At 37.8% G+C, this 27,257-nt stretch overlaps 2 protein-coding genes across 2 annotated transcripts; both read left to right on the top strand.

Annotated features, from left to right (window-relative positions):
• The first annotated feature begins 1,238 nt into the window (after positions 1-1,238).
• LOC122670090 (probable beta-1,3-galactosyltransferase 12) lies at positions 1,239-15,965 on the top strand. The gene is made up of 7 exons (XM_043867053.1): positions 1,239-1,724; positions 2,821-2,973; positions 3,053-3,135; positions 7,751-7,850; positions 7,941-8,054; positions 9,299-9,441; positions 15,525-15,965. The coding sequence occupies exons 1-7, from the start codon at positions 1,267-1,269 to the stop codon at positions 15,611-15,613; spliced, it is 1,140 nt and encodes a 379-aa protein (XP_043722988.1). The 5' UTR covers positions 1,239-1,266; the 3' UTR covers positions 15,614-15,965.
• A 9,983-nt stretch (positions 15,966-25,948) lies between these two features.
• On the top strand, positions 25,949-26,467 carry LOC122666869. The gene has a single exon (XM_043862965.1). The coding sequence runs from the start codon at positions 25,967-25,969 to the stop codon at positions 26,357-26,359; it is 393 nt and encodes a 130-aa protein (XP_043718900.1). The 5' UTR covers positions 25,949-25,966; the 3' UTR covers positions 26,360-26,467.
• Positions 26,468-27,257: the final 790 nt, after the last annotated feature.

Genomic DNA, 27,257 nt, shown 5'->3' with positions numbered 1-27,257 from the left:
GGTTTTCGAGCAAGGTTATAAGAAGGAACCTTCTATCCCATTGACTGGCAGATCAGAACAAGATCTGTATCGAGACATTCACTTGGGCTAGGTGTGTCAAAATATGCACCGAACTGGCCAACCCGACCTGATTCGAACCACTAAGGCCCGAACCAAACCGAGCCGAGCCCTTATAGGACAGGTTTAAGATTCAACAATTTTACAACCCTCAGTTTAGGCGCGGTTCGGGCTACACCGACGGTCCCCCGATAGGCCTAAACCGAAAAACCCGACCCAGTACAAACTGATAAAACCTTAAGTATATAATTACTCCTCTGCCATTGAACTCTTTCAAACTTGTTTGGATAAAAAGAAATGGAGCTCAGCCCATTCGAAAAGGTAAAAACTTAAAAATGTACAAACCCATAAAACCTTAAGTATATAATTACTCCCATGCCATTGAACTCTTTCAAACTTATTTGGATAAAAAGAAATGGAGCCCAGCCCATTTGAAAAGGTAAAAACTTAAAATGGAGCCCAGTTCATTTGATAAGGGGGAAAAAATCCTCTGCAATGCCCTAATCTGGTGGTGAACTATAGTGCGGGTCTAGGAGCTCAACACATGGAAGATGTAACGTCCAACATGCCGAGCTCAAGAAAAAAAAAAAAACTGTCTTGCATTGAGCTCGTACTATTGGATGAAGTTTCTTCCACGTGTTGAGTTCTCAAGACCACACTATTGTGCATTGCCAGATACTTGGGCGTTGCCACCATTCGATACCATTGGATATAAATATCCCAATCGATTGGGAATCGGACGGCAATTAATACATCTTCGTGGATTTTTGTTTTTTTTGGCCTTTTCTTGCTAAATCTTCGCGGTAAACGAGTAAAGCAAAAGCCTCGAAATGTCTACGAAGTACGAACTGCGTGATCAACTTTTACACACTCTCTCTCTCTCTCTCTCTCTCTCTCTCTCTCTCGGGTTCAGCAGAGCCGCAGGTGGGGGTGACCTGGGTCCAAATGTGAGAATGGTAATACTTTTTGGAGCATCTCCCACTTTGCTGCCACTCCCTTGTCCCTTCTGGCCTCTCTCTCTCTCTCTCTCACTCTCACTCTCACCTGGAGTTTCTGTCTCCAAAATATAGTCACTGACGCTACACTCTGCAGGAAAAGACTTCCTTCTCGATCAGAGTCTTCAAAGAAGGAGCAGATCTAAGAAACTCCATATATGAACGTCGAGAAGCTCACCAATTGGGAACACAGCGACATTTGGCGGAAGCAGAAATGCAGCGGACTCTTGGTCTCCTCTCCTTCGCTAACCGTTCTAAGGCTACGCCTAGCAGTGCCCAAAACCAATACTCCAAGGACGACAAGGTGGTGAAGAAGCATCTCCCTTTCCTTCCTCCACCTGCTTCGTCTCGCATTCCTCTTCCACTTGTCATCTTCTCCGGATTCTGCTTTCTGGTTGGAATCGCAGGACTCCTTTTTTCCGTTTTTGCCGTGATTCGTCCTAGGTCACTCCCTGTCTTCCGCTGCGGTCGTGCCGAAGACACATTCCGGAGCCTCCATCGTTTCTCCACCAATCCTAGGAAGCTTGGCGTTGGCGATAACGATAACGATCCCCTCATCGAACGCCCCAAACTCCTCGGATTCGTTGGGGTCCAGACTGCTTTCTCTTCTGTCGATCGCCGTGCTGCTCTTCGCTCCACTTGGTTCCCTTCCGACCGGGACGCCCTTCTTCGGTAATTAACCCCAACCGCCACTCTTTCTTACGAACTTGCTGAAGAAATTAACTTACTTCTCATTTAATTGGATCAGTGTCATTGTAATTTTCGATTCAATGATGAAACCATAGCCTCCTGAGTTGAAAGAAAATCAACTTTATCATGCCCCATTCTCTCCTACAACACTTATTGGAAAGATGGGGATATCGTGAGCAGCGTTCATCAAGAGCTGCTAGTCAATCCTTGCCAATGCCACAACATCGATAATATAACTCGTTTTCCAACCAAATTTACTATCACTCGTTTTGCTTTTGCACCAGCTTAAGCTTTATGTCTTTTCACTATAGATCTGGTCCATCAGCCAACCCACAATATGCTTTCTTGTGAAGGTTTAGTAGATGTTTTGTGTACCAAATGACGAGCTTGGACTCCATAGCAACTGTGATTTGCCAATGCCAGTGACCCCGGTCATTAGCCCTTTATGTATGGCTTGAAGCTCAAGGAGCCTAGTTGGAGGGGCTTGGCCCTGGAAAGTAATCATGTTTCGGTGAAGTCAAACACCTGTGGAATAGAAACCCACCTGCATGGAATGCTAATGAGATGTGTAAACCGGACAATTACCCTGCCTCCAGCCAGTGGATGAAATCTTAACTCATTGGAGACTTAATGGTCTGCAGAAAGTTTGTAAATTTTAACTTCATACTTTTTTGTTAAGAGCACATATAGTTAGTTGTTTCTTGATATCATTGCAGAGGAATATTGTATAAACTCTGTGCACCATTTAAATTGCTCTTCCCTGGATTTATGACAATGTGTAAATATATTATTCAGTTACTCTGCTCAATGATTGGGCTATTAAATTTCTTAATGCATTGAACCATCCCCTGGAGGCAGTTGAGCTTGACAAACTTTTATGGTTGGTAATGTCAATCTCAGCCTGATAAATATAATGTTTTCCCACAGATCTTGGATTTTTCAATGCTTATTGGTCTCAATGCTCATAGACATAGACTGATACCCTTGATGCTTGTTACAAAATATCTATTTGGCATTCTTATTCATGTAACTTTTCATCTACAGTTAATACATATTCACTTGCTCTCAACCTTCGCAGTTTGGAGCAGGCTACTGGATTAGCTTTCCGGTTTGTCATTGGACGATCAAAAGATGCAAAAAAGATGGCAGTTCTTGAGAAAGAGATCGAAAAATACAGTGATTTTATGATCATTGATGCTGAAGAAGAATACTTAAAGCTGCCATATAAAACGTGAGACTGCTCTCATTTTTTCATAATGGTTACTTGTGATAATCTTTTTCTCGCCCTCTCATTTTCATATTTACTGTAGGTTAGCATTTTTCAAAGCAGCATATGATCTTTTTGAAGCAGATTATTATGTGAAAGCTGATGATGACATTTATTTACGACCAGGTACATTTATAAGTGCCACTTATGCATTGCAGATTGCATTACCTGGTTTACTTGTTCCTTCAGTTTTCGTTCAGGTCTATACTTAGTAATTCGCATCCCTCAAAAGAATTGCAGTGGGTCAGCCTTCTTTTTTCTTTTCCCCCTCACCTTGGCTGTAATAACCTAATGTACAGGTGCATATAGTGTGGATATAATTTGCATGGTGTAAAGAAATAAACATATAGGTGTTACTTTCGAGGAGTATTAATTGTGTTTCCTAAACAAAACACTTAATTGGCCTAGGACTGGAATGGTAGATAAAGCTGATTGAGTAATAGGTTTCAGTTATATTTGAGTATTAATTCTGTCTCAAAAATGGGAACCTTAGCTTATAGTTGAGAAGTATTAATTCTGTTTCAAAAATTAGCCTTAGTTGTCATCAATCGAAGAGAGAGAGAGTGAGGAGACTTAGGCACCGTTTGACAACGTTAGTAGTGTTTCTGTTTTGTTTTTGACTAAAAACGTATTTTGGTGTTATTGTTACCAGAATAATGTTACTGGCTCCCTAAAAGGTGTTTGATAAACCTGTTCTAGAAACGTATCCAGAACACTATTAATATTGAAAGGTGTTTGATAAAACCTGTTTCTGTAACAGTTTTGTATTGATTAATATAAATTACAAAATTGACATTTTTACTAAAATACATATAAAGTCATGGATGGTAGGACATTCAAAATTATTTTTAATAAAAATATTTTAAAAAAAGTCTTGGTGGATTCGAACCACCATCCCCTTGGAACATGGTTGAGACATCCTCATGTTCCAAGTGCTCTACCAATTTGAGCTAAAGACTCAACAAGTAAAGTTTGAAATTTACAAGTAACCATGAGACCATGCCACAAACCATGCTTCAATGATAATACTAAACACAATCAACCAATTCATTCTACATGTCAAACAAAGTCAGAATAAACAAATAAAAGAAAAGAAAAGAAAAAAATATCACAAAGCAAACATTAATAGATCACAAGTGGTAATCCAATGGAAGCAACAGAATTTCATCAACACTTATCCAAATTAATTAGCTGTGTTGTAGTAAATTCATATCATGACTCAGCATTATGTATGTAATCCAGTGATCCGCCATGATGACTCAACATATGGATAACAGACAGAAATATTGACAGTGGAAAAAGAACATGGGGAGAAGAAAAAAGAGAAGAGATGGTGATCAGATGTGGAGAAGCTTGTGGTGAGTCTTTTTTGAAACTTTGAATGGGGAGAGCTTAGGTGTTCAACAGTCCAAAGAAAGAGCAAAGATTGTAGAGTCTTTTGCAAAGGATAGAATGAAACAAGTTCCATATCAAAATCCTCAACTTTTTGTAATAGGCTTTGCAAAAGATGAACATGTAGTTAGTGAAACTCAAGATGCAACACCAAAATCATAACAGGAATTGACAACAAACCTTCCAGCAGAAACCTTCTTCAGCCTCAGCAACACCAAAATATGGTTCTCATTTCTCAAAGTGGGTGGAGGAGGTCCCAATGCTTTGTGAATCACAGTGACACAATCCAGTCCCAAGTGCAAATGGCAGGTTTCATCAAGCCACAAACATTGACCAAATTCTTTTTATAAACCTATACAAGCAGTGGTGGAAAATGGACAAAGCCTGTCCTAGACAGCCTTAAAGTAAAAACTAACAACATTACCTTCTAGTGGATAAAAGCAAGCAAGTGATTGCCATTTTGGAAACAGCAGATAATTTGAACAACAACAACTACAGATCCATACAAACAATTTGGAGGAAGAAACTTTAACCAAGGAGAGAACAAGGTTGATGCACACAATTAAGTGACAGTTAACACAAGCTGAGCAAAGAGTCATACAGTGCAAAAGCTCTGGCATTTAATTGGTACAAACTCTACAAAAAGGTACAACCAAACTCTCATGCACAGCAATCTGTCACAAGTGAATTATTGATAATTAGTATTAGAAAGAACCACAACTTCCTCACCTTTATAGTAATGTACTCTTCAAAGGACTCTGTATACTTTCCATAGAGCTGTTGGGCATAATCATGAGGGGGCTTCTAAGTGTCCACTTGCTAGCCTGGCAGAAGGAAGGAAGGAGTGGGTTTAGAGTTTACTGACCTTGTTATTAGAGAATGATCAAATTTATGATTGATAGGTTGGACAATTAGAGCACCATCTACTCCTGCTTCTCCCATGCACTGCAGCAGCAAGCAAAGGAAAATCAATGACCACATAAATATCACTTTTGTGCTCTTCAACTAAATATACAGTAATACCCTGCCCCCAATTGGTTATAATGATATCTTATTGATGAGGGAATATAATAGGAGAGAGAACAAAACACCAGCCATAAAGTGAGGCCAGGATATGTCAAACTTGCACCTTAGGCCAGTTAGGCATTTCTTTTCCATTCATTCCACTCTTTGCAAACACATCTGCCAAAAAAGTGATTTAGCTAGTATAGATCCCCTCCCTTTCTCTTTGTAGGCCCCATAGGAACAAAAGCACTGCATCAAATATTGGATGGTAGTTGAGGTCGGGACTCAACCCTTGGTCCTAAGTACATTCCTCCAGATTTACCAAGATTACATGTAACATTAATGAAATCAAATGGATAATGAAATTAATGGTATCTCAATATAGAAGATATAGAATTATCCAACTTGCAATATCCTACTGCATAATTCTTTTATAACTATCCAAAATAATAATGAACCAAAAGAGTCGAGTCAAGGATGTGCAGCAAATCTAATTTCCTCTAGTTTAAAGTAACCACCACACATTTTGTACAATGAAAGTGAATTAGCTATCCCTAGTGTGCAAGCAAGGACAAAATCAATTCGCATCTCTTAATGAATTTCTATGATATAGCAGATGTTGAAAATCGTTTCTTTAAAGACCCCAAAAGTCGAGGACTAAAATTAAATTGAATTAAACCTTATCAGTGACAGAGAATGGACAAAATCCAAAATTTATGTTATACACTCAGTAAATGCAATTGTCACTCTATAATACAGATATGACCAAAAAGGAAGAGCTGTTGCAAGGACAAATCACAATGATCTCAAAAATGAGTTGGTAGAAGTAGAAGCAATCAGAAGCAGACTCAATGACCTCATTTAAGAGTTCATGTACTGGAAGACAATCACAGGTGAATCCACTAAATTGATCTCCAACTCAGTTCACCAGAACTGAAAATGGAAAACAACTCAAAGTGTATTTCCAAAACCAAACAAATTTGAAATTATTTTGTAAATTAGAATTTGGAACACAAACTTCATTACTTCCTTGAAGCAATGGAATTTATTCTGCATCTTCAGATACCAGACAGTTTAAAGTGGGGGGAAGAAAATTAGACAAGGAAACAAACGCCAATAAAAATAAGACGAGGAAATGCTTATAAGAGAGAGCCGCATGCACCTTAAGCAAGAAATCAACGCTTCCTAGTAATGACGGTTCTTGGCCTGGGAAATAAGGGTATTTGTCAGCAGCCTACCCAGAAAGAGAAACAAAAATGGTGAAAACAAGAACGAGACAAATAAAATTAAGCAGAGCTGGGGTTTCTTCAAATTTGGGTATTTTCACCTCTTCAGGGGAAGCCCAGACGTGCAAATGAGAATCGATGATTTTGGGATGAAAAACCCTCTCAGACCCAACCATCGCCATCTTCGTAGCAGAGCTTCGAAATCTGAGTTTCAACGTGGAAGGTTTCGGACGTGAATAAAAATGGAAATGGGAGGGCCAAACCGATGAAAGCAGAGGTTGTTTTAGGTTTATTAGTGCCGCCATGAGTCCATGACTGCCAGTGTCTCCTACCATTTAGGGATTTCGAAGATGCAGAGATTAGGGATTGTGCAGTGAAAAAAAGAAGAAGAAGAAGCAGAAGAAAGCAATAGAACTAACCCTAGATGGCGACGACGAGTTGCAGGCGGTAGGAGATCTCGAGTGGGCGAGCTTGAGGTTGGAGAAATCAGCACTGGCGACGACGAGTTGCAGGTTCTTTGTCTCCTTCCCCGTATTTCCCTATGGAGGTTGAGAGAGGAGAGGTTTAGGGAAGGGTCGAGCGAGAGTTGAGGGAGAGGAGACCTTTCTTTGGCTCCCTTTCTGTAAAACACTGGTAACACTTTGGATTTTGGACCACAAAGTGGTAATAACAACAAATAGTTGTTATGTCAAAAACGTTATTTTAAGCATAAATTGTTATAAATTTTGATTTTTGTTATCAAAAACAAGTGAAACAAAACGGATTTATCAAACGATTTTTTTGTTTCATTTGTATTCTGATAACGTTACTGGCAAAGAAACACTAAAAATATAACGTTGTCAAACGGTGCCTTAGTTGTTCTAAGAGTTGATTGGTAGCAAAGTTGTATCACTAGTAGGTTTACTAAGCCTTTTCCAGTTGTATTGTTTATCAGACTTCCTGCTTTAGTACATTACCTTTTCCCCCCCCCCCCCCCTCTTCTGAAATCTGACACAAACTGTCTGGCAAGCTGTTTTGTAATGAACGAATTTGCGTGTTGCTTCTTTTGTTATGAATTAGGTTAATATGTTATTGGTCCTGTAGCTTGCAATATGATTAGTTCATCATTCATTTGTCAGATCGACTTGCAACACTTCTAGCTAAGGAGCGGACCCATCCAATGACTTACATTGGCTGCATGAAGAAAGGGCCAGTGATTACTGACCCGAAGATAAAATGGTAGTTGAGCTTGTGATATATATTTTTTGATAGAATATGTGGTTCTATTATTCAATTTGTCAAGGGACTTTTTTATCTGAAACTTTTCAGGTTTGAGAAGTCAGGACATTTAATTGGAAATGAGTATTTTTTGCATGGTTATGGTCCAATATACATTCTCTCTGCAGAGATTGTGGCATCATTGGCAACTGCAAGAAATAATAGGTCTGTCATTCTAAATCTATTGCACTTATAATTGATAGCCGGATGCTTTTTGGTTTTCATTCTTTCTTTTGGGTCTGTAATGATATTACTCAATGATCATTTAATTTAATTATTGTTGCTTTCTAGATAATGAAATCAGTTTTTACTACGAAAAATAGCTTCTCTTGTGGTCAGTTGGTTGTAGTTACTTCATTTATTTATTTATTTGATAGAAAGAAAAAGATATATTTAATTAAAGCCAGATAGGTCTATATTGTTCCCATATAATACAAAATTAAGGCTGTTGGAAGACGCAAAAAATGTCAATTTTTTAGTGAGATTTAAGATCCTAGAATTCTGAAGGAGCAAAATAGGGATATCAGTCATCCTTCCTGATAATGTCAAAAGCTTTGGAATTAGCTGCCAGGGCCACATGGTTGTTGGAGTCGGCAAAACGTTAAGCACATCTTTGCTCTTGCACCATATTGTACCAATCTTGTAATTCAACCGCATAGCATGATCAAGGCCCTTGTCCAATCTTGTAGTTACTTTATCGGTGTGATTACTTACATTACCTGCAGAACTCCACTAATTCAACATGGTTGAAATTATTTTCTAATTTTGAGGCTCCTAAGTCAATCTCTAGGATCAGATGAACTATTTATTTAATTTTGAATGTGAAGATCTAATGGGTCAACCTTACAATCAGATGGTGCAATTCATGGTCAGAGCTCTTAAACTAATTGACTTCAACCCCCCCCCCCCCCAAAAAAATAAATTCACTGCCCATATAATTTCGTTTATTGTCAATCTTAGGCATGCCCTAGCATGTGGATATCTCAGTTTGGGGACCAATTTTGTCATATTAGGAGCAGAGGAGCCTTAGCTGTTGGTCTAGAAACTGGAATCAACGCCTCTACATCCTTGGATTTATGGAGTGAAATTTCTGTCTTGTGTGATTGCATTTTTTCCTTGATACTAAATATTGAGTTCATTGCAGTAAACCCCCCCTCCCCCTGGGTAAATAAAGAGAAAAATTTTCATTTCATATTCTTATTGCTCTTTTCATTAGAACATTGTTTCTTTCTTTTCAAATGTATAAAATGATCCTTTTGCTACAGTAGTTACTAAAATCTCTCTCTTTGAGTGACTTTTTGCTATAAATTTTAATTATGTCATCAATAAGCAGTCTTGTCAAATTTCAACTTGTTTCTCCTTTTACTCCTAAAATTGTTCATTGTTTAGATGTCTTTCCTTGTTGACAGTCTGAGAATGTTTAGCAACGAGGACGTCTCTGTTGGATCATGGATGCTAGCCATGAATGTCAATCATGAAGACAACCGAGCAATATGTGATCCTCGATGCACACCCACGTCTATTGCTGTTTGGGATATTCCAAGATGTTCAGGTAAACAAATTTATAGATAGTTTCCTCCTTTTATTTCATTTCTTATTTTATTAAGGCAGTTTCCAGGTTAAAACTGCACAGAAGGAAAATTTTTGGGTAAAATATCAATACATAAAAGTAAGGCAGTAAGACTTTAATTGAAAATTTTCCTTTGACATAGCTTTTACCTGGATACAGAACCTAAGAACTTAATTGAAGTATCATTCATTAATTTACTTCTCTGATGGGGTTACATGTAACGGATGTGTAAGTTGCATGCCACGTAAAACTTAAGCTCAATTTTGTTAGTATTGTGCATCTCGGGTTATCATTATTATAAGGACCCGGTTTTCCTTCACCCCCGGATTTGGTGCTTGGATGGGACTCCTAGAACAGTGGGAAAGAGCATTTCGGGAATTTGCCAAATAAGGGGGGGAGTAATTATTACATCTCGGTCGTCACTTTTCTTCACCCATGGTGAAGAGAAACTTTCTTCTTATTTTAATGTAAGATGAAATATTAGAGACGAAGTTGTGTAAAAGAGAGGTTGCTTCGTGGTAGTTCATGGTTACATAGTCTGTATGTTACTTCATTTACACATACTCGTTCATGCACCTCTTGGATATAAGTAATCATATATCTCTTTCTTTGCTTGATTGAAAATGGGAAAAAAAATCTGGAAATCAAATCCCCCAAAACATGGTCATGTTAGTACATCTTATTCCATCTTTAATGGGAGGATCTGTGGCCACATAGTGGTCATTTTAAGTTACAGCTAGATATCCCTTGTCTGTTTTATTGCATTGGACCTGGCAGTTTTGGAGGGAGCATTGGGATTAGAAATGTGAATCACTTTTGTTTGAAGTAGGGAATATCTGTAGAATCAGTATGTGATATTATGGGATTTTTTTAGCACATCAACCTTTTACATATACCAAGGTCCTCTTCTTAACTTGGTTGCTCATAGTAACACACACTTAGTCCTCTGAATAAGACTTCTTTATAGCTTGGAATCAGAGGGCTATGACTACATAAACCATTAATCAGATGCATAAGGGCTCTTTGATTGGGTTAGCTTTTTGACTGTATCAGTCATAATGCCATCAAAGTGGTGGTTCAGATTGATAAATATGTTGAGTGCCCTCCTCACAAGGACATGAAGGAGATGTCACCATATTCAACAACAAACTCAGCCTTATCCCAACTTAATGGGGTCGGCTACATGGATCCAACAACACAAAGTAGGGAAACAACTGTCTAAACAAGAAAAAAGGGGGACGAAGAGATGGCTAAAATAGGGATGGGGGATGAGATGAAAAAAAGAAGAAGATGAAAGTAAGAGGGAGGAGGCACAGCTCAGCAAGTCAGGAGAATCTCAGCTAAATGGGGTCTGCAACATGGATCCTTGCCCTCCAACAGGCTCTATCCAAGGTTATATTTGGGATAAGTCCCAGACAACGCATGTCCTTTCTCACAACATCTCCTATGGTCATTTTAGGCCTGCCCCTAGCTCTTGTAGCCCCGTCGATCGGAATCATATCACTCCTCCTTACTGGGGCGTCCTTAGGCCTCCGTTGAACATGACTGTACCATCTCAAACGACTCTCTCGGAGCTTGTCATTTATTCGGGGCAACTCCCAAGTCAGCTCTAATACGATCATTCCATACTTTATCCTTCCTAGTTTTCCCAAACATCCATCTTAACATCCTCATCTCTGCTACACAACTTCTTAATATGACACTTCTTAACTGCCCAACATTCTGCCCCATACAAGACGTGTTGGATTTCGCTATATTCTCCGTACCCTTTATATTTCTATATATATAAGAGGAGTAGTAGTAGTAGTAGTAGTAGGGAGTTAGTAGCATATGGATCTCTTTTTGCACTGTGAAATCTCTTTTCTCTTGATTGATTTTGTGATTGGGAGTGGAGGGAAAAAAAGAAGAAGAATAGGTTTTGGTGTTTTCTCTCTTCATTCTTTGCACTTGGGTTGTAACATGACATTGTTCTCTCTGTCAAGGGAGGAAGGGAAGGTAATATGGCTTTTCCTATATTTGTCACGTCGGGTATTGAGGCAAGAGTACGGTATTCTTGTTGATCCACCTTGTTTGGTGAGTTGTTATTTTGTCCAAGAAGGTTATTATTTTTTATGTCTGTTAGCCTCTAGCATTGGCTAGAGAAGATCTTGTAATCTCATTATTGATTATAGTGGAAGGTTTTACCTGACTAGGTCATGTGGTTTTTCCCTTTCAACTTGAGAAGGGTTTTTCCACGTTAAAATTGATGTGTTCTTTTGCAGTTGACTTGATTTGTTTGTGTGTTATTCGTATATGCATAATTGGTTGTTGATGTGTTTCTCCATTACACAGGTGCGAAAGGGTTTGTTTTCCCAACAATATAGATGCTTCTGCTGACTTCATCTGCTGTTCTTTAAGTGTGCCCTCATTTGCTGTAGTTTTTCTTCTTTATCTTCTCCTTCGTTATCTGGTTGGGCTCCTCTTTGAATGATTTTTGTTTTGTCTGAATCTCTGCCCAGTCTTTCCTAGTGAGATGGAGAGTATACAATGGTTTGAGAAACCAATAATCCATCAAGGATAATTAAACAACAGAAACATGTGATCGCAGTTTACCGATCTAAACAATTTGTGTTCTGAAAGGAGGTTTGTAAATGGAGTGAATACAGAGCAGATATACTAGTATCTGAATTCATATACAATTAGCACCTTATCCCAACTAAATGGGGTTGGCTACATTGATCCTCTTTTGCCAATCAACTCCATTCATAGATAATTGTTTCTATTTCATGACTTAAAAAAAATGTAGAATGTATAATACATATTAAGCATAACTTCTTAACTAATTACCTACAATATTAGATTATTAATTAGAACAGAGTCATTAATATCAAAATCCACATCCGATTACCATCTGGATACCAAAGAGGTATCCAATGTCCAAATTAAATCCGGATGTTTTACCATCCCTTTACATTTCTGTCTGAAAGTTGAGACTGCTGATTAAATTTTTTTGCATATTTTTAAGTCGATGTTTAGAACCCAATGGTGGATAAAGATTTAAAGAATGATGTGGTGGGTGTTAAAAGATTCGAAGATAGGATTATACTCATCAAGCTTGTGTTGGACAAAGAAGTTATCAATATAATTGGTGCTTACACACCTCAAGTAGGATTGGATGAAAGTAGTAAGTTGCAATTTTGGGAACACATGGACGGATTAGTACAAGGTTTTAGTCAAGGAGAAAAGATTCTTATAGGGGTGATCTTATTGGACATGTTGGGAAAGATCATAGAGGCTATGAAGGTGTACATGGAGGATAAGGTATTGAAGAGAGAAATGAGGAAGGGATCTCATTTTTAGATTTTGTTGTGGTTTATGATTTATCCATTGTAAAAACTTACTTTGAAAAGAGAGATGAGCATTTAGGTACCTCCAAAAGCAGGCATCATAGTAGCCAAATAGATTTCTTCCTAACTAGAAGGCCTGATAAATTATTATGTAAGGACTATAAGATTATACCAAGGGAGAGCTTAACCACACAACATAGATCAGTATTCATGGATATGTGTATCACTACACAGAATCGTAACAAAGGTGAGCTTATTTGCCATAGAAGGTGGTGAAGCTTAAAATGAGATACTTTGAAATCATTTACTGATGAAATGGTTAAACATGGAAAGTGGGGCTTTTGAGGGAGACACTAATACGACGTGGAATAAGATGACTACTTGTATTAAGAAAGTTGCTAAAGATGTCCTAGGTGAATCGTAAGGAAAACATCATCCCTCTAAGACTAAGAAAACTAGTTTTAAGATATGGCAAAGGACTAAGGATGTAGAGGATCTACAAAAGTATAAATTTTCCAGAAATGAGGCTAATAAGATTGTAAGAAAAGCATGGGCGAAGAAATACAGAAATCTTTATAACAATCTGAGCACAAAGAAAGGGGGAAAAAGCTATCCATAAGATAGCTAAAGCGAGGGAAGGAAGAGTAGGGATCTCGATCATGTTAGATGTATTCAAAGTGAAGATGGTAAGTGCTAATAAGGGATGAGGACATTAAGAAGAGATGGGAAGGTTATTTCTGCAGCTTACTAAATGAAGACACTTCAAGTAATAGTGTGCTGGAAAACTGCATTACCCATCAAGACACCACATGTTGTAAATATATACGAGAAGTTAGGGTGTCTGAACTAAAAGAAGCTTTAAAGAGGGTAAGAGTAGGCAAGGCATAAGGCCCAAATGAGGTCCCAATAGTAGTATGGAAGAGCTTAGCAATTTGTGGTTTATCTTGGCTAACCAAGTTGTCTAATGAGATTACGAGCACAAGGAAAATGCTAGATGAATGGAGAATCGTGGTTCCGATTTACAAAAATAAAGGTGATATTCAGAGTTGCAATGACTATAGAGGCATAAACCAATGAATCATACTATGAAATTATGGGAGAGGGTTATTGAAACACACCTAAAACAAGAAACTATTATTACGAAGAACCAATTTGGTTTTATGCCAAGAAAATCCACGACAAAAACTATTTACTTAGGAGATTCATGGAAAGACTTAAAGATTGCAAGAAGGATCTCCATATGGTCTTTATTGACTTAGAAAAAGCTTATGATAGAGTCCCTAGAGAGTTAATCTAGCAAGTATTAGAGAAGAGAAATGCTTCAAGTAAATATGTAGAGATAATTAAATTGTGTTACATCAAGGATCAGCTTTAAGCCCTTATTTGTTTGCGCTGATCATGGATGATTTAACCAAAGCTATTCAAGATGAGGTTCTTTGGTGTATGCTTTTTGCTGATGATATTGTTTGGTGGATGAGACAAATGCAAAGATTAACGCCAAGTTGGAGTTATAGAGATCAACCTTGGAATCAAAAGGTTTTAACATAAGTAGAACGGAGACGAAGTATGTGGTGTGTAACTTTGGTTACACTAGGACAGATAATGAGTTTGTGAAAATTTATGAGAGGGAGATTTTGCGAAGTGATTATTTTGGGTATCTGGACTCAATCATAAATAAAGAAGGTGATATAAATGATGGTGTTTCACAGAGAATTAAAATAGGATGGATGAAGTGGAGAGGTGTGCGTCCGGAGTGTTGTGTGATCGACGTGTTCCTTTAAAACTTAAGAGGAAATTTTTAAAGGACAGTCATGCGACCGGCTATGATATATGGTGCGGAATGTTGGGTAGTTAAGAAACATCAAATAGTTAAACTCCGTGTAGCAGAGATGAGGATGTTGAGATGGATGAGTAGCAAAACTATGAAGGATAAAGTAAGGAATGATTATATTAGAACTGACTTGGAAGTAGCTCCGATACATGATAAAGCTATGAGAAAGTCATTTGAGGTTCCATGACCATGTTCAACGGAGGCCTTTGGATGCTCGAGTATAGAGGAGTGATTTGATTCAGATTGAATGAACTAAAAGAGTCAGGGGCAGACCTAAAATGACCTTAGGAGAAGTGGTGAGGAAAGACATGCATAACTTAGGCCTTGTATCAAGTATGACTCTTCCAATAGAGCTGATTGGAGGGCAAGGATCCATGTAGCCGACCCCATTTAGTTGGGAAGGCTGAGTTGTTGTTGGTTAGAACCCAATAGATCTATGAGGTCTACAACTGAAACATTGGTAACTAGTAGTGATGTAGTTAGGACAGCTCATGTATTAGCCAATAGGGCTAGAACTACTAAGTATTCTGACTCTTTCACAGGAACTTTCTCTGACTTTATCCAATTTATGAAATAAATTTGCGTCTGATTTCATCAAAAACAAAACTGAAACATTGGTACCTTACGGGCAAGGATTACCTGGAAGAGAGGTGCAAAAGATTCTCCACTAGGAAATTATTGACAAAGAACTAACCTTCCTTTTAATACATAATTTGCATTGTCCCACCAACAATGTAATCTTAGGTTTGTCATGAACTTACCCTGTAAATATTTAGTTCTGCTCATCTCAAAGTGCCCCCCCCCCTCCTCTATGTGTGGTCATCATGCCTACTACCTCCCGAATGATTAATGTAATAAGTTAATCTGTAAAATGCTTTAGACTGAGAACAATCTGGAAAAATTTTCAGGTTTATGCAACCCAGCTAATAGGATGAAGGAGCTACACAAGATCAGTATGTGCTCCAAAAGTCCAACACTACCACCTGATGACAGGTAGCATTTGTATGGCCTCCCACCTGACATTAAGAGAGAAAGCCAGATGAATTTATCCTCATTTTGTTATGGAGAACTTCTATTCCTGGGGACGGCAATCAGTTTCTGAATCTACCATCAAGAGGGTTATATTATCCTTATGCAACTTGTTAATTGTTACATGAGTGATCTTCCGTGAGGCAGGTATATATATATTTTATTTTTTATTTTTTATTTTTATTTTTTTTTTGTCTTTATTTTTTGGTTTAACTGGAGGAATTTGAGCTCCTAAGTTTGTAAGTTTACAACCTCAATCAAAATGTAACATATCAATATAATGCAAAATTTCAGACATGGGTACTACCCTGGTTTTTTGACATGTCCGTTGCTCAGGCAGATGTAATCTGAAAGATAATTATAAGGTTGGAATTTTTCAGACTACCAACATTTTACAGCATTCAAATAGTTATTTTGTGGTATTCTTGTTAAAATGAAAAGGCACCTTGGGTTGCAATGTTTTTTTTTTTTTTTTGGTTAAGAGGGAATTTATTGAATAGGATAACCATGCGTACAACCTAAAGCTTCAATCGTACAAAATCTTGAGAGCCAAGGAATGAAATGTAGTCATTCTGTCCTACACATGATGGACAATGCCTTCCTGGCCTTGAGTTGCAACTTAACGTCGCCACTATTGGAACTCACAGCTATATTGAATTCATGTATAGTTTTTAGACTTAGATGGCATATTGAATTTCTTGTACAAGTTCCTGTTTTAATAAGTAAGAAAAACTTTTATTGCAGAGCTTGGGAAGAGATATCCACAGCTCAAGAAAAGATAAGAAGATGTACACAATTGCCCAATGGTAGGACAGAGGTCCCCCAAAAATAACATGAACAACCAAAGGACTCCATCAAGAAAACAAAAGGCGAGATCACCCAAGAATTTTTATTCTCTCCTGTTACAGCATGGTGCTATACTGCATTGTGCGGCGGTTGCAGAGGCCATGTGCACCATGTGGGGCCCGCTGTGCCACATGGCCTTTGCAACGCCGCACGATGCAGTACAACACCATGCTGTAACAAGAGAGGATAACGATTGGATCACCCAATGGTCCCAATCCAGGATTAAGACATGCAATGAGGGAGAATAACGACACCTGGTTGTGGCACAGGGGCCCCGAACCGCACGCCACCATTTAGCGTTCTCTTTCCTAAATGTTTAATTCAGAATGAGCTATGGTAGGCACCGACCGACATAAAGCTGCTGGGATTGCTCAATGAGTAGAGTTTCTTTCATCACTCTCTCGAGTATGTAACATTTCTAATATGAACCATGGGGGAACTCAATACCAAAAACCGGCTGGTTTATAAGGCGAGGGAACTCAAGACCATATCAATCAACATTAAATACCTTTTGTAACTCTATTATGCTCTAGGGTCTTTGCTTGGTGGCAGGTAGTCCTTTCCTAATGGCTTCACTTTGTTTCAGGGTATCTGCCTAAAGGCCGGTAATCTTGTCCTAGCGACTGTACTTTGGCATTATGTCATCTCTTCCACACAAAGACTGGGATCGAGGATCGACTACTCTGATACTAGAGATACAAGCCTTGGGAGAACTCAATCCCATAAACTGGCTTATAAGATGACAGAACGAAAGACCATATTAATCCACCACAGTAAATTCCTTTCATAAACAATGTCGGGTCAACCCCCATGTGACTAATACGGGATTGTAACAAAGATCCTTTAAAATAAGAGAGAGGAAGATATTCTCCAAAACAATGGAGAAGAGTCCTCCAATCCTTAATGAAAAGTAACAATGAAGGAGCAATTTTACCATTCCATTGTTAGATAGTTTTTATCAAATTGCTTTCATGTTAATAAACAACAACAACAACAACAAACTCAGCCTTATCCCAACTTAATGGGGTTGATTACATGAATCCATGGGGAAAAAAAAAGGTGATAACTACAAGATGGAAAGTAAAAGAAAATTGAAGAGAGAAAGACGAACATAAGAGAAGAGAGGCACAACCCAAAAATTTCAGAAAATCTCAACTAAATGAGGTCTGCGACATGGATCCTTGCCCTCCAAATTTCTTTCATGTTAATAAAATCAAAAATTGAAAATGGAATTAGTCCCCCCTAAATGCAAAGGAGTTTGGCATTAGAATCACGGGTTATATTATTTCTAACGCATTCTGGGATCCAAGAATACTCTCATACCAAATGACATTTCTATCATCTCAAAATGTGTGCTCATCCTTTGGAAACAAACCAAACGGAGCTTTAGATTGTGTTTGGTATATATTCTAAGTCACTAATGTATTTTGAGATGAGAATGCATTACTGACCCAAAAGACATTCCAAAAATGCATTTATTTGCTCTGAGACAACAGGGTGGGATGGAATGTCCAATGCCCCTCCTACTCTCTTTTTCCCATAATATTAATATGTAATTGCATTTTGAGAAATATAGACAGTGATTTAACTTTGATTATTAAAAAATGGATCCTTCTAAGGACGTCTTTGGTATAGTTTATAGAGCTTGTTTCTATTTATAAAAGATTGAAAAAAACCCAAAACCCAAAAATAGATATCGTTTATGGTTTTTGATCAAAAATCACTTTTGACCATTTATGCGGGATTTTAATGAGCATGTGCTGATAAGTCTCAAAATTGAAGGGTAAGAGCGTCATTTTCTATCTTAATTAGAAAGAGTCAAAGAAAGAAGCGATTTAGGTCTTCTGAGATGGTCTGAGACAGCCAAAACTCATCTGAGCCGGGGAAGACACCCAGCCGCGGCACTACTTCTTCTTCTTCTTCCTTTTCTTTTTTTTTCCCCTTCACTGATGTAAACCACTTAAACCCTCATTTCCACCTCCCAAATCTCTAACCCTTTTTCTCTATTTTATCCCAACCTAAACCCCACCGAACCTGCTCCTTCGCTTCTTCTTTTCTTCCATTCTCCTCCCACTAACCAAAATCTTAACCCCTTTTATTCCCACTCACCTATTCCATCTCTTTTACTCCAATACCCTAAACCCATTCTCAGCTCTTTTATTTCCCCTTTTTGTCTTGCTTGTTTGAACGATCAAACCTGCAACCTGATTTTCATTTCAGTCTCTTTCCAACTCTAAAGAACGGCTTTTGTTTTATATCATCATCATAATCTACAACTGAGACCTGCTGCTATACGATTTGTACATCCTAGGGTTTTCCGCCGCTGTGCATTATTTGTAATAAGTAAACTCCAGAGCCAGAGCGGAGCTGGAGAGAAAAAGAAGGAAACGGAGATTGAGGAATCATGATTTTACAAGAATGACCTCTTCAGTCTTCACTTCAACTCAACCAAGGTATTTGTGTCTTGTGATGGTAAAAAAGTCATAGTGAAATGAACTGTTTCACTTAGTATAGTGACAAACATTTTTAGTTTAAAGAGAAGCCCTGATTCCAGTATCGTCAACTTATTAATAAAAGACGACTTCTTTTGTTCTCGATGATGATTCGACTCTGCTCTCCGCCAAAACCACAAATGCAGGAGGAGGATTTGCGTACAAAGAAGTAGACACAAAGATTCATTTCCCTGTGTTAAAGCAACATCTGAAGAGTGTCTCAGGTTAGATCTCAATCCTTTCCTTATCTAGTGATCTTCATTGCGTTTATCTACTTGAGGTTCTGTTTTGGACAAGTTTCATGGCTTCAAGCTAAAGAAAATTAAACAAAAAAAAAAAATTCATGTTTTTTCTATTTTCTCTCAATGTTGAACGAGTTGCTTCTCTTTCTCAATATTTGAAGGTTACTGAATCTGTACAGTACCCGGTTTCTATTGCATTCTCTTCTGAATCCTTACTCCTACAGATCATAATCTCAGAAACCCAGATTGAGCTAACGTTTTCGATTGGACAAAAAAAAAAAAAAGAAGGAAATTCAGGGTTTTGACCCGCACTTCTCAAGCTGAATCAAATATTCAGCCTCACTCTTCTCAAGCTGAACTTCGTCTTCTACCTCCTGTTGACAAAAACCCTAAAAGATTTACATTCGATCAAGTTTGGAGGTTGAAAGACCATGTATGGTCTATATGAGAATGGCCTTTTTCCCACACAAAAACCCATGTTAGCTTGAATCCCTGCAGCTACAATTAGCAGCAATAACAAAGCAGAGATTGATACAATTATTCTTTTCATTCAGTTCAATCTCAATGTATTAGGGATTTAGGGTTGGGTGAAGAAACTCTTTTTTTTTTTTTTTGTTTGCTTTATATATAAATAGTCTCTCTGTTGAGTATATCTAGCTGTAGATTCACTTCACTGTAAATTTTTAATTTATGTTTTATGGATCGGAAATGGATAACTTCTATTTTTTTTTATTTAATTATGCTTTATGAGGAAATTTTTAGGCAATATAGTTTATTTGAAGTGCATGCTTATAAATTTACTCAACTTTAAAATTATCTGCTTTCATTATATGCTCTTTAATATGTATCTTCTCACATTGTAGAATCCCTGTGTTTTCTATTTTGCCCTAACCTTATCACTGCAATTCCTACATATATGGAAGAAAAAGGAAGGATTTGAAGTTAGATTTTATGAAAGAGTGAAATGTATGAGCTAAAATAATGTCTAAGAATTAGTTTGTTTGAATTGAAAGAGTTTGATACCTCTTCTCTCTTCTCTCTTCCCTCCCATGGTTTCTGGGTTTTCCTTTTCCTTTCTTCTCTTTCTTCCCTCCCTCTTCTTTCTCGTAGCGGATTGAGCCACTTCTTATTCCCTTCCATCAATCAGCAGTTACTCCATTCTGTTACAGATCTGTATTTACATTCAGATATCTGATCTGAAACCATGGGCCTGTACTGCGGTTGGGATTCACTTATTATTAATTGGGATCTGTGAATCTAGATTGCATCAAAAGTCTTTCTCTTCAACGCTATGCTCCAAATCTTTCAAAAAAAAAAAAAAAGTTCTACTCCTGGTGGAGGACCGGTTAGGAGAAGAGAGGAAGCTAGGAAAAACCAGAGTTGCAGGGGAGAGAAGATCGCATAAGAAGAAAGTGGGTGGGGTGGGGTGGGGTGGGGTGGGGGGGAGAAGAGTGCACACGCACTGCCACACTGGCTTCAAACCATAACTCAACTATTCCATATTCAATCTATGTTCTAATTGCACAATTACATGGTGTATATGTTCTAATTGCACGATTACATGGTGTAAATAAAAGGAACCAAAACACTCCTATGCTAACTCTAAAACTAAAATAGAACTTGACTATATCTTGGACTTTTAGAAATAAAATGCTAACTCTAACTCTACCACGACTCAACAAAAAAAAAGAAATTATGAAATAAATCAAACTCCTAATGGACCCACTTACAAAATAGACCATAAAGTAAAATATCCTACTGAATTAAAACTGGACCTAGTTCATCTTCGTCTGGACACCCAACTGGGTTTGGGTCGGTCCAAGGTAGTGTATCTGCATCAACTCTACTGAAGACAAATGTTGGTGTGATATCTATGCCATTTGAAACCTGACTTTGCTGTCCACAATCTTTAAAAAAAAAACTTCTTCAGGCCACAATACATCGAAAAACAAATAAGAATCATGTGTAACAAGCACTTTCTGATGATGGAAACAATCAAAACTCCAGAAAGATCTCTTCTATGTTTTCTGTTATGTTTTTCTTATAGAGGAGAAAATTGCAATCTGATGTTCAGATGAGAAACATTTGAATGAAGAGTGTTTGACACACACACACAAACATATATATATATATATATATATATATATATATATATATATATATATATATATATATATATATATATAAATTTATCGAGAGAGAGAGTGAAACATGTTTAGATTTGTAGGCTTTACTTGGTCAAGTCCAGAATTTGACCAAATATGTTTCAACAGCAGAATTTGAACCCCAAGGAATTTGACCTTTTCCATGTCTCTCTCTCTCTCTCTCTCTCTCTCTCTCTCTCTCTGTCTCTCTCTCATGGAATTGTGTTAATTGTGTTTGCATCATCTGTTGGGTCATGCTGGGGTCACATACAGTGATCCCTGCATGCACTTATCAAGCCTAAAAGGCAATTCCTGAGCTCTTCAACCATTCTTGCCATAATACTGATGATCCCACTGATTTTAGAGATTCAGGACTCAGTCACTTTAAACGAGAGTGCCTGTTTACTTGTCATAGGAGAATTTATTATACCATGGACACTTTTAACATATAGTGGGATGAAATGCCATCCGCTGCTAACTTGCCTGTAGGTGGTTGCCATTCTGAACCCCTAACAGGTGTGTTGCTGGATAATCGTTTTACTGCATTGTTTAATCTCAAGTTTTCCATCAGATCACCTTAAGTTGTAGTTCCATAATGACTCCGTGTCCTTCATTGGCTGCATTCTTCTTCCTTTATTTGTTTTGATTTTGTTCTCTTTCTTTCTAATTCTATTTAATTGACCAAAGTCAATGTCTATGTGAGAGCTTTCAGTTTCAGCTCTAATGAAATGTAGGAACCACCTACTGCTTGGAAGCTAGTCCTTTCTCCTCATTTGTCAGAGTTTCTACTCCAATGCAACTTACTAACAAACCTATTTAGTTGGAAGCTAATCCTTCTATTAGATAATTAAGCACACCTCTTAAAGTACTTCTTTGAACTATGGATATATTATTCTTCTACTTCTTAAATAGACATGAATATCTTTGACTAGTCATTATCCTTTCAAACATTGCTCTCTGGAATATATTGTGTGATTTAATATTGAACCTTTAATCCAGCTTAACTGTCAAAGTTAATAGACAATTGCTAATGACAAATAACTCAGGTATATTGTTATTGTTATTGTTGTTGTGTACCTAATTTATATTTTTAAACAATGTCAAACATAATGGCTAGTAGTTCAAATCCTATTTCTCAAACTGCATACTGTATAATGACCTTTTAAAATTATTTTAAGATAGTGGAAATGTTAATGGCATGTCTGTAATTTTATGTTAGACTAATTTTGATGGAAATGACACTTATAGTCTTAATTGGGTTAATTTTGATGGTAATGGGCCAATGGCATTTCAGTTATTATTGGTAACAGTTTAATGAAACTGATCTGGAATAGGTTTTACCAAATGCCAAATTGTTCTTTTTCATTTCGGGAACAGTTGTGGAACAGGTTCACCAAACGCTCATTGACAACAGAAGAACAGTCTTCTAGCACAGAAACAGGAAAAAATGTTTCTGTCCAAAGAACAGAAGAGCAGCATAAAAATGTTTCCAAACGCAGCCTTAGTTTTTAGCTTTTGCCCACTACTCAGATCGCGTCCTCCTCTTATTTCATTTCATCCCTCTGGTTACCATTTGCTAACATGTCTAACATTTTTGTTCTTAAGCTTTGAAACTCACAGCTAGTCTAGACTCTAGACTCCAAAAGTTAAACCAAATAATTAATAACATAAGCTTATGCCTCATCTTTGGTTATGTAATTTTAATCCAATTATAGATGTTAGAAAAGGGCATACCCAGTGCACGAGGCTCCCGCCACTGTGGGGTCTGAGGAGGATCATAATGTTCGCAGCTTTACCCCTGCTTTGAAAGAGGCCGTTTCCAGAGACGCGGAACCCGTGACCACTTGGTCACAATGAAGCAACCTGACCGTTGCACCAAGGTCCACCCTTAATTATAGATGTTAAATGACCACAAATTGGAGTGTCTTTCAAGAACAATAAGACGTTGAATTATACAACAACAACTACTTAGCCTTATCCCAACTAAATGGGATAGGCTACATGGATCCTTGCCCTTCAATCAGCTCTATTCGAGGTCATACTCAATACATGGCCTAACATATGTATTTCTTTCCTCACCACTTCTCCTAGGGTCATTTGAGGTCTACCTCTGGCTTTTTTATTTCTTTCAATCTGAATCAAATCACTCCTCCGTACTAGAGCATCCAAAGGCCTCCGGTGAAGTATATACTACACATATACTATCGTACCATAACATGTAGGTAAACTCAGTAGCCATACCAAATGGTGTGTTGTAGTGCTGTGTCATTTGCCTTCAATCAAGCTTACACGACAAGAAGAAAAAGACATCTATTAGTTGTCAGACAATAAATACAAGATTGCTATGCCCTTGAGTTAGAGGTGTCAAACGGTTGGTTCAGCCTGGTTTCGGTCTAGGAATGACAGAGACCAAAACCAAACCGTTACGGAACTCCGATTTTGGTCCGGTAAGTTTTCAGTTTTTCATTATCGGGTTAATACTGGTTTAGATCGGTTTGTTTTCGAGCTTGAACCACAATGATATCTTACATTCATAACTTGTAGTGAGGAAAGATTCGGTAAAAATACTTCAAATCATTTTCCCAAAGTCAAACAAGTAAACAACCAAGAATAGAGAAATTGATTTGATGTGTTGATATTGTAATCGAAACAAAGATGAATAAATTGGAAGGGGAAGATAACTAATATTGAAATCAATGAATAGATAGACTTTGTCGCAAAATCATTGTTACAAATCAACTCATTGTTTATCATTGTAAGGGGAAGATAGCTAATATTGAAATCAATGGATAACTAATCAGTAAGAAGATAACTAACATTGAAATCACAAAATTAACCCTACTATCAAATCATTCATTTAAGTATCCAACTAATTTTATATAGTGAACAAGGAGATCAATGGAACCATTGTTAGAAATCAATTTCTCTATTCATAACCTCATACTCATTGATAACAAATCCCCTTACAACCAAAAATATTCTCACTAATATATAAATCAATGGATAATCAATTCACCTATTTAGTTCATAAACTCATACTCAATGATTTTGTGATTTTTTTTTTTTTTTCCCATTCGGTTTGGGTTTCGGTCTAGATATCGGTCAGTTTGGTGCTGTCTGGTTATTCAGCTGGTCTCATCATACCCCAACCCAAAACAAATCCAATAAGGTTCGGTTTGGTCCGAATTTTATCAGTTCGGGCTAGGTTTTGACACCCCTAACTTAAGTCTTGTCAAACAGGCTTGAGGGGATGGTCTCTTTATTTTGCAGGACTATAGGACTAGTTGAATGAATAAATGTAGTTTAAGTGTCTTCCTAAACTTCCTCAAGCATCAGTTACCCTTCTTTAGTGCAACAAGTCTTTGGGTATGGCTCCTTCCTCCTCCTTGCTTGGTCAGTTGGTCCCCCAATCTCTATATCAAAATCCAAATCTGATAGTGGCTATATAGCCAGGTGTAAGTGCATTTTCATGTTGGTATCCATATGTAGGTGGAAAATTGTAAAAAACTGACCCAGTAAATATTTTTTGAAATTTTCAATATGAACGAGAGAACCTGTATTGTTGGTTTTTACGTTTAACCCATCCTGATCCAGTACGCAGCGAGAGAGGGGAAAGTGATGATTGCATAACTTTAAGGGGGGAAGGTGAAGGGATTATGGGGACAAAGAGTGAGTGAAGCGGTGAAGGGAAGACGGATGATTTCTCTTGAAAGCATAAGTGCATTTTTGTTTATTATAATCCAAGTTTGTTAAGTGATTGAATAGACTTGGGACAGCCTGATGTTCTCAAGTTTTGATTCTTTTGTGTATCTTGCTTTTTCTTTAATGGATTCATTACCTGTCTGGATTGAACATTTTTGAGAGCCATGAGGTGAAAAAATGAACCTTATTCTTGAGGAATTTCTCAAGATGGCTGATATTTGTAGACTTGAGCAGATTGTTATTGTTATAGCAAACACCACCCAAAAACACGAGAAGAACCAAGAACAGAGCAAGAGGACACAGAGATATAACGTGGTTCACACACTAGTATGGTGTGCTACATCCACGGGCGAAGGCGAAGATGATTCACTGTGCAAATCGGAGAAAAATTACAATGGAGATCTCTGAAGAACACCCAAAACGGCGCTGCTGCTCTCTCCCAAAAACCCTAAAACGAAAAACCCCAAATCTTACTCATCTTCACAATAAAGCAGGTAAAGAACATAAATACTCATCCATGCCCAAGCCCTCCGCTACCATCACAGATCTCAGAAAAAGTTCCATTCGGGTCACCTCCAAAAATGACGGAGCGGGTCATTCTTTGAAACGGGTCCAAGAATTTGAGACATACATAACAGTTATGTATACATGCAAGGAAGTAAGTCTTCTGTCCTCAGATGACTCTCCAGCATGTTCACTAACAACTATTTAGGCATTCAAGTATTCACGTATGAAATGAGTTTGACACTCTTCCTTCTTATCCAGTTGTAGGTTTATGTCTATACTCTCTCCTCATAATGTTAGTAATGCAGCCTCTTTATTTTCTGCTTTTTTAAAGCAAATAAATAATAAATTTTCAATTTATAAACAAATGCAGAACTTGAGAGATAAGGTAATGGCAAGCAAAGCAGGAAAATCCATAGTGAAGACGATTGGGGAGTATCAGTACCCATGGCGGGAAAAGTTAGCAAAGTACAAAGATGAGCTCTCGAAAGGGGTTTGGGGGCATTGGCACTTAGGGGCATGGAAGCCACTTGGCATTAGTGCCCGCCATCGGGCACGCCTTCGCAAGGAAGTCCTCCTTGCAGGTGAGGAGGATTGGCCATATGATCCAGAAAGGAAAGAGATGAGGACCAAGAGGAAAGGGCACAAGTGCGACAGAATATCTGCAGAGAAAAGGGCAAATACTGCTGAATTGATGAAGAAAATGCCGGAAATGTTACTGGATTACAAGAAGCGCAGGTGGGAGAAGAAGATGAAAGAAGAGGATGCAAAAAAGTCAGACTGACTAAGAAATCTCTCTCTCTGGCTGGTTTGCTTGCTTTTACTCTTTTTTGTTCAACTTTCAGTTGTCACAGGTTTTCTATATAGATGAAAGTGAAAAAAATACTTTCTATGGGATGTTACTTGACATATTAAGTAATTTGAAGTATCATGGAATAATTGAAACTGATGAGAAAAAATTAACCAATTTATCAATCAATTCAATCAGTGAAAGGAATGAGGAAATTTAGAACTCCTGGTCTTATGATTTACGTGTATACGAATCCCCGGGGATTGCTGGATTCGGTTGAACTAGAGCGGATGAAAACTTGGCTGAAAAAATGATCCAGTCAAAGGCTAGGTTAAACTTTTTGCTCACTATCTTACCAATTTTTTCTAGGAAAATGACCTAGAATGTGGGGAATGCCATTACACTGAGCAGTTCAACATTCAGCTGGGATCTAAGGCTGTGTTTGGTATGCCCTCTTGAAATAGATTATGAGTTTAGAATGCATTCTAAATTCCAATTGTTCTCTATTTTCTTGCTTCAAAATGCGTTCAAGACCTAGAATTTATTGAGAATGCATATCAAACATAGCCTTAGCAATATGTAATTCACAATGCTCTCAATCTCTTTCCAACTTTTCAAACCTCAAAAGCCTTAAAATTTTTTATATTCCAGTTCCTAAGAAATCGCCACCTTCTTAAGTGTGGTGTTCCCATGGTTTTACTCCGGCTTGGGATCCTCAACCCATCTTAAGAGGAAAGCACGTCCTTTGTCAGACACCATCTTATATTTATTTCAAAGGAACCAGCCGATTGACATGCTTTCTCCGAGGTTAGATCTGTAGAGGATCCTGAGCTATTCAATCCTGCTCTTATTCAGGTTTCAAACACCTTTTTGGCGTTTGCATGACTTGGGC

The sequence above is a fragment of the Telopea speciosissima genome, chromosome 7, assembly GCF_018873765.1.
Source record: "Telopea speciosissima isolate NSW1024214 ecotype Mountain lineage chromosome 7, Tspe_v1, whole genome shotgun sequence".
Taxonomy (NCBI): Eukaryota; Viridiplantae; Streptophyta; class Magnoliopsida; order Proteales; family Proteaceae; genus Telopea; species Telopea speciosissima.
This window is presented reverse-complemented; position numbering and strand designations above follow the sequence as displayed.

Excerpts from the sequence above, each read along its gene's own strand:
- LOC122670090 (XM_043867053.1), top strand. The coding sequence starts at position 1,267 with ATGCAGCGGACTCTTGGTCTCCTCTCCTTCGCTAACCGTTCTAAGGCT. Across the intron at positions 8,055-9,298 it reads GCAACTGCAAGAAATAATAG|TCTGAGAATGTTTAGCAACG; the intron begins GTCTGTCATTCT and ends CCTTGTTGACAG. Across the intron at positions 9,442-15,524 it reads GGATATTCCAAGATGTTCAG|GTTTATGCAACCCAGCTAAT; the intron begins GTAAACAAATTT and ends AAAAATTTTCAG.
- LOC122666869 (XM_043862965.1), top strand. The coding sequence starts at position 25,967 with ATGGCAAGCAAAGCAGGAAAATCCATAGTGAAGACGATTGGGGAGTAT.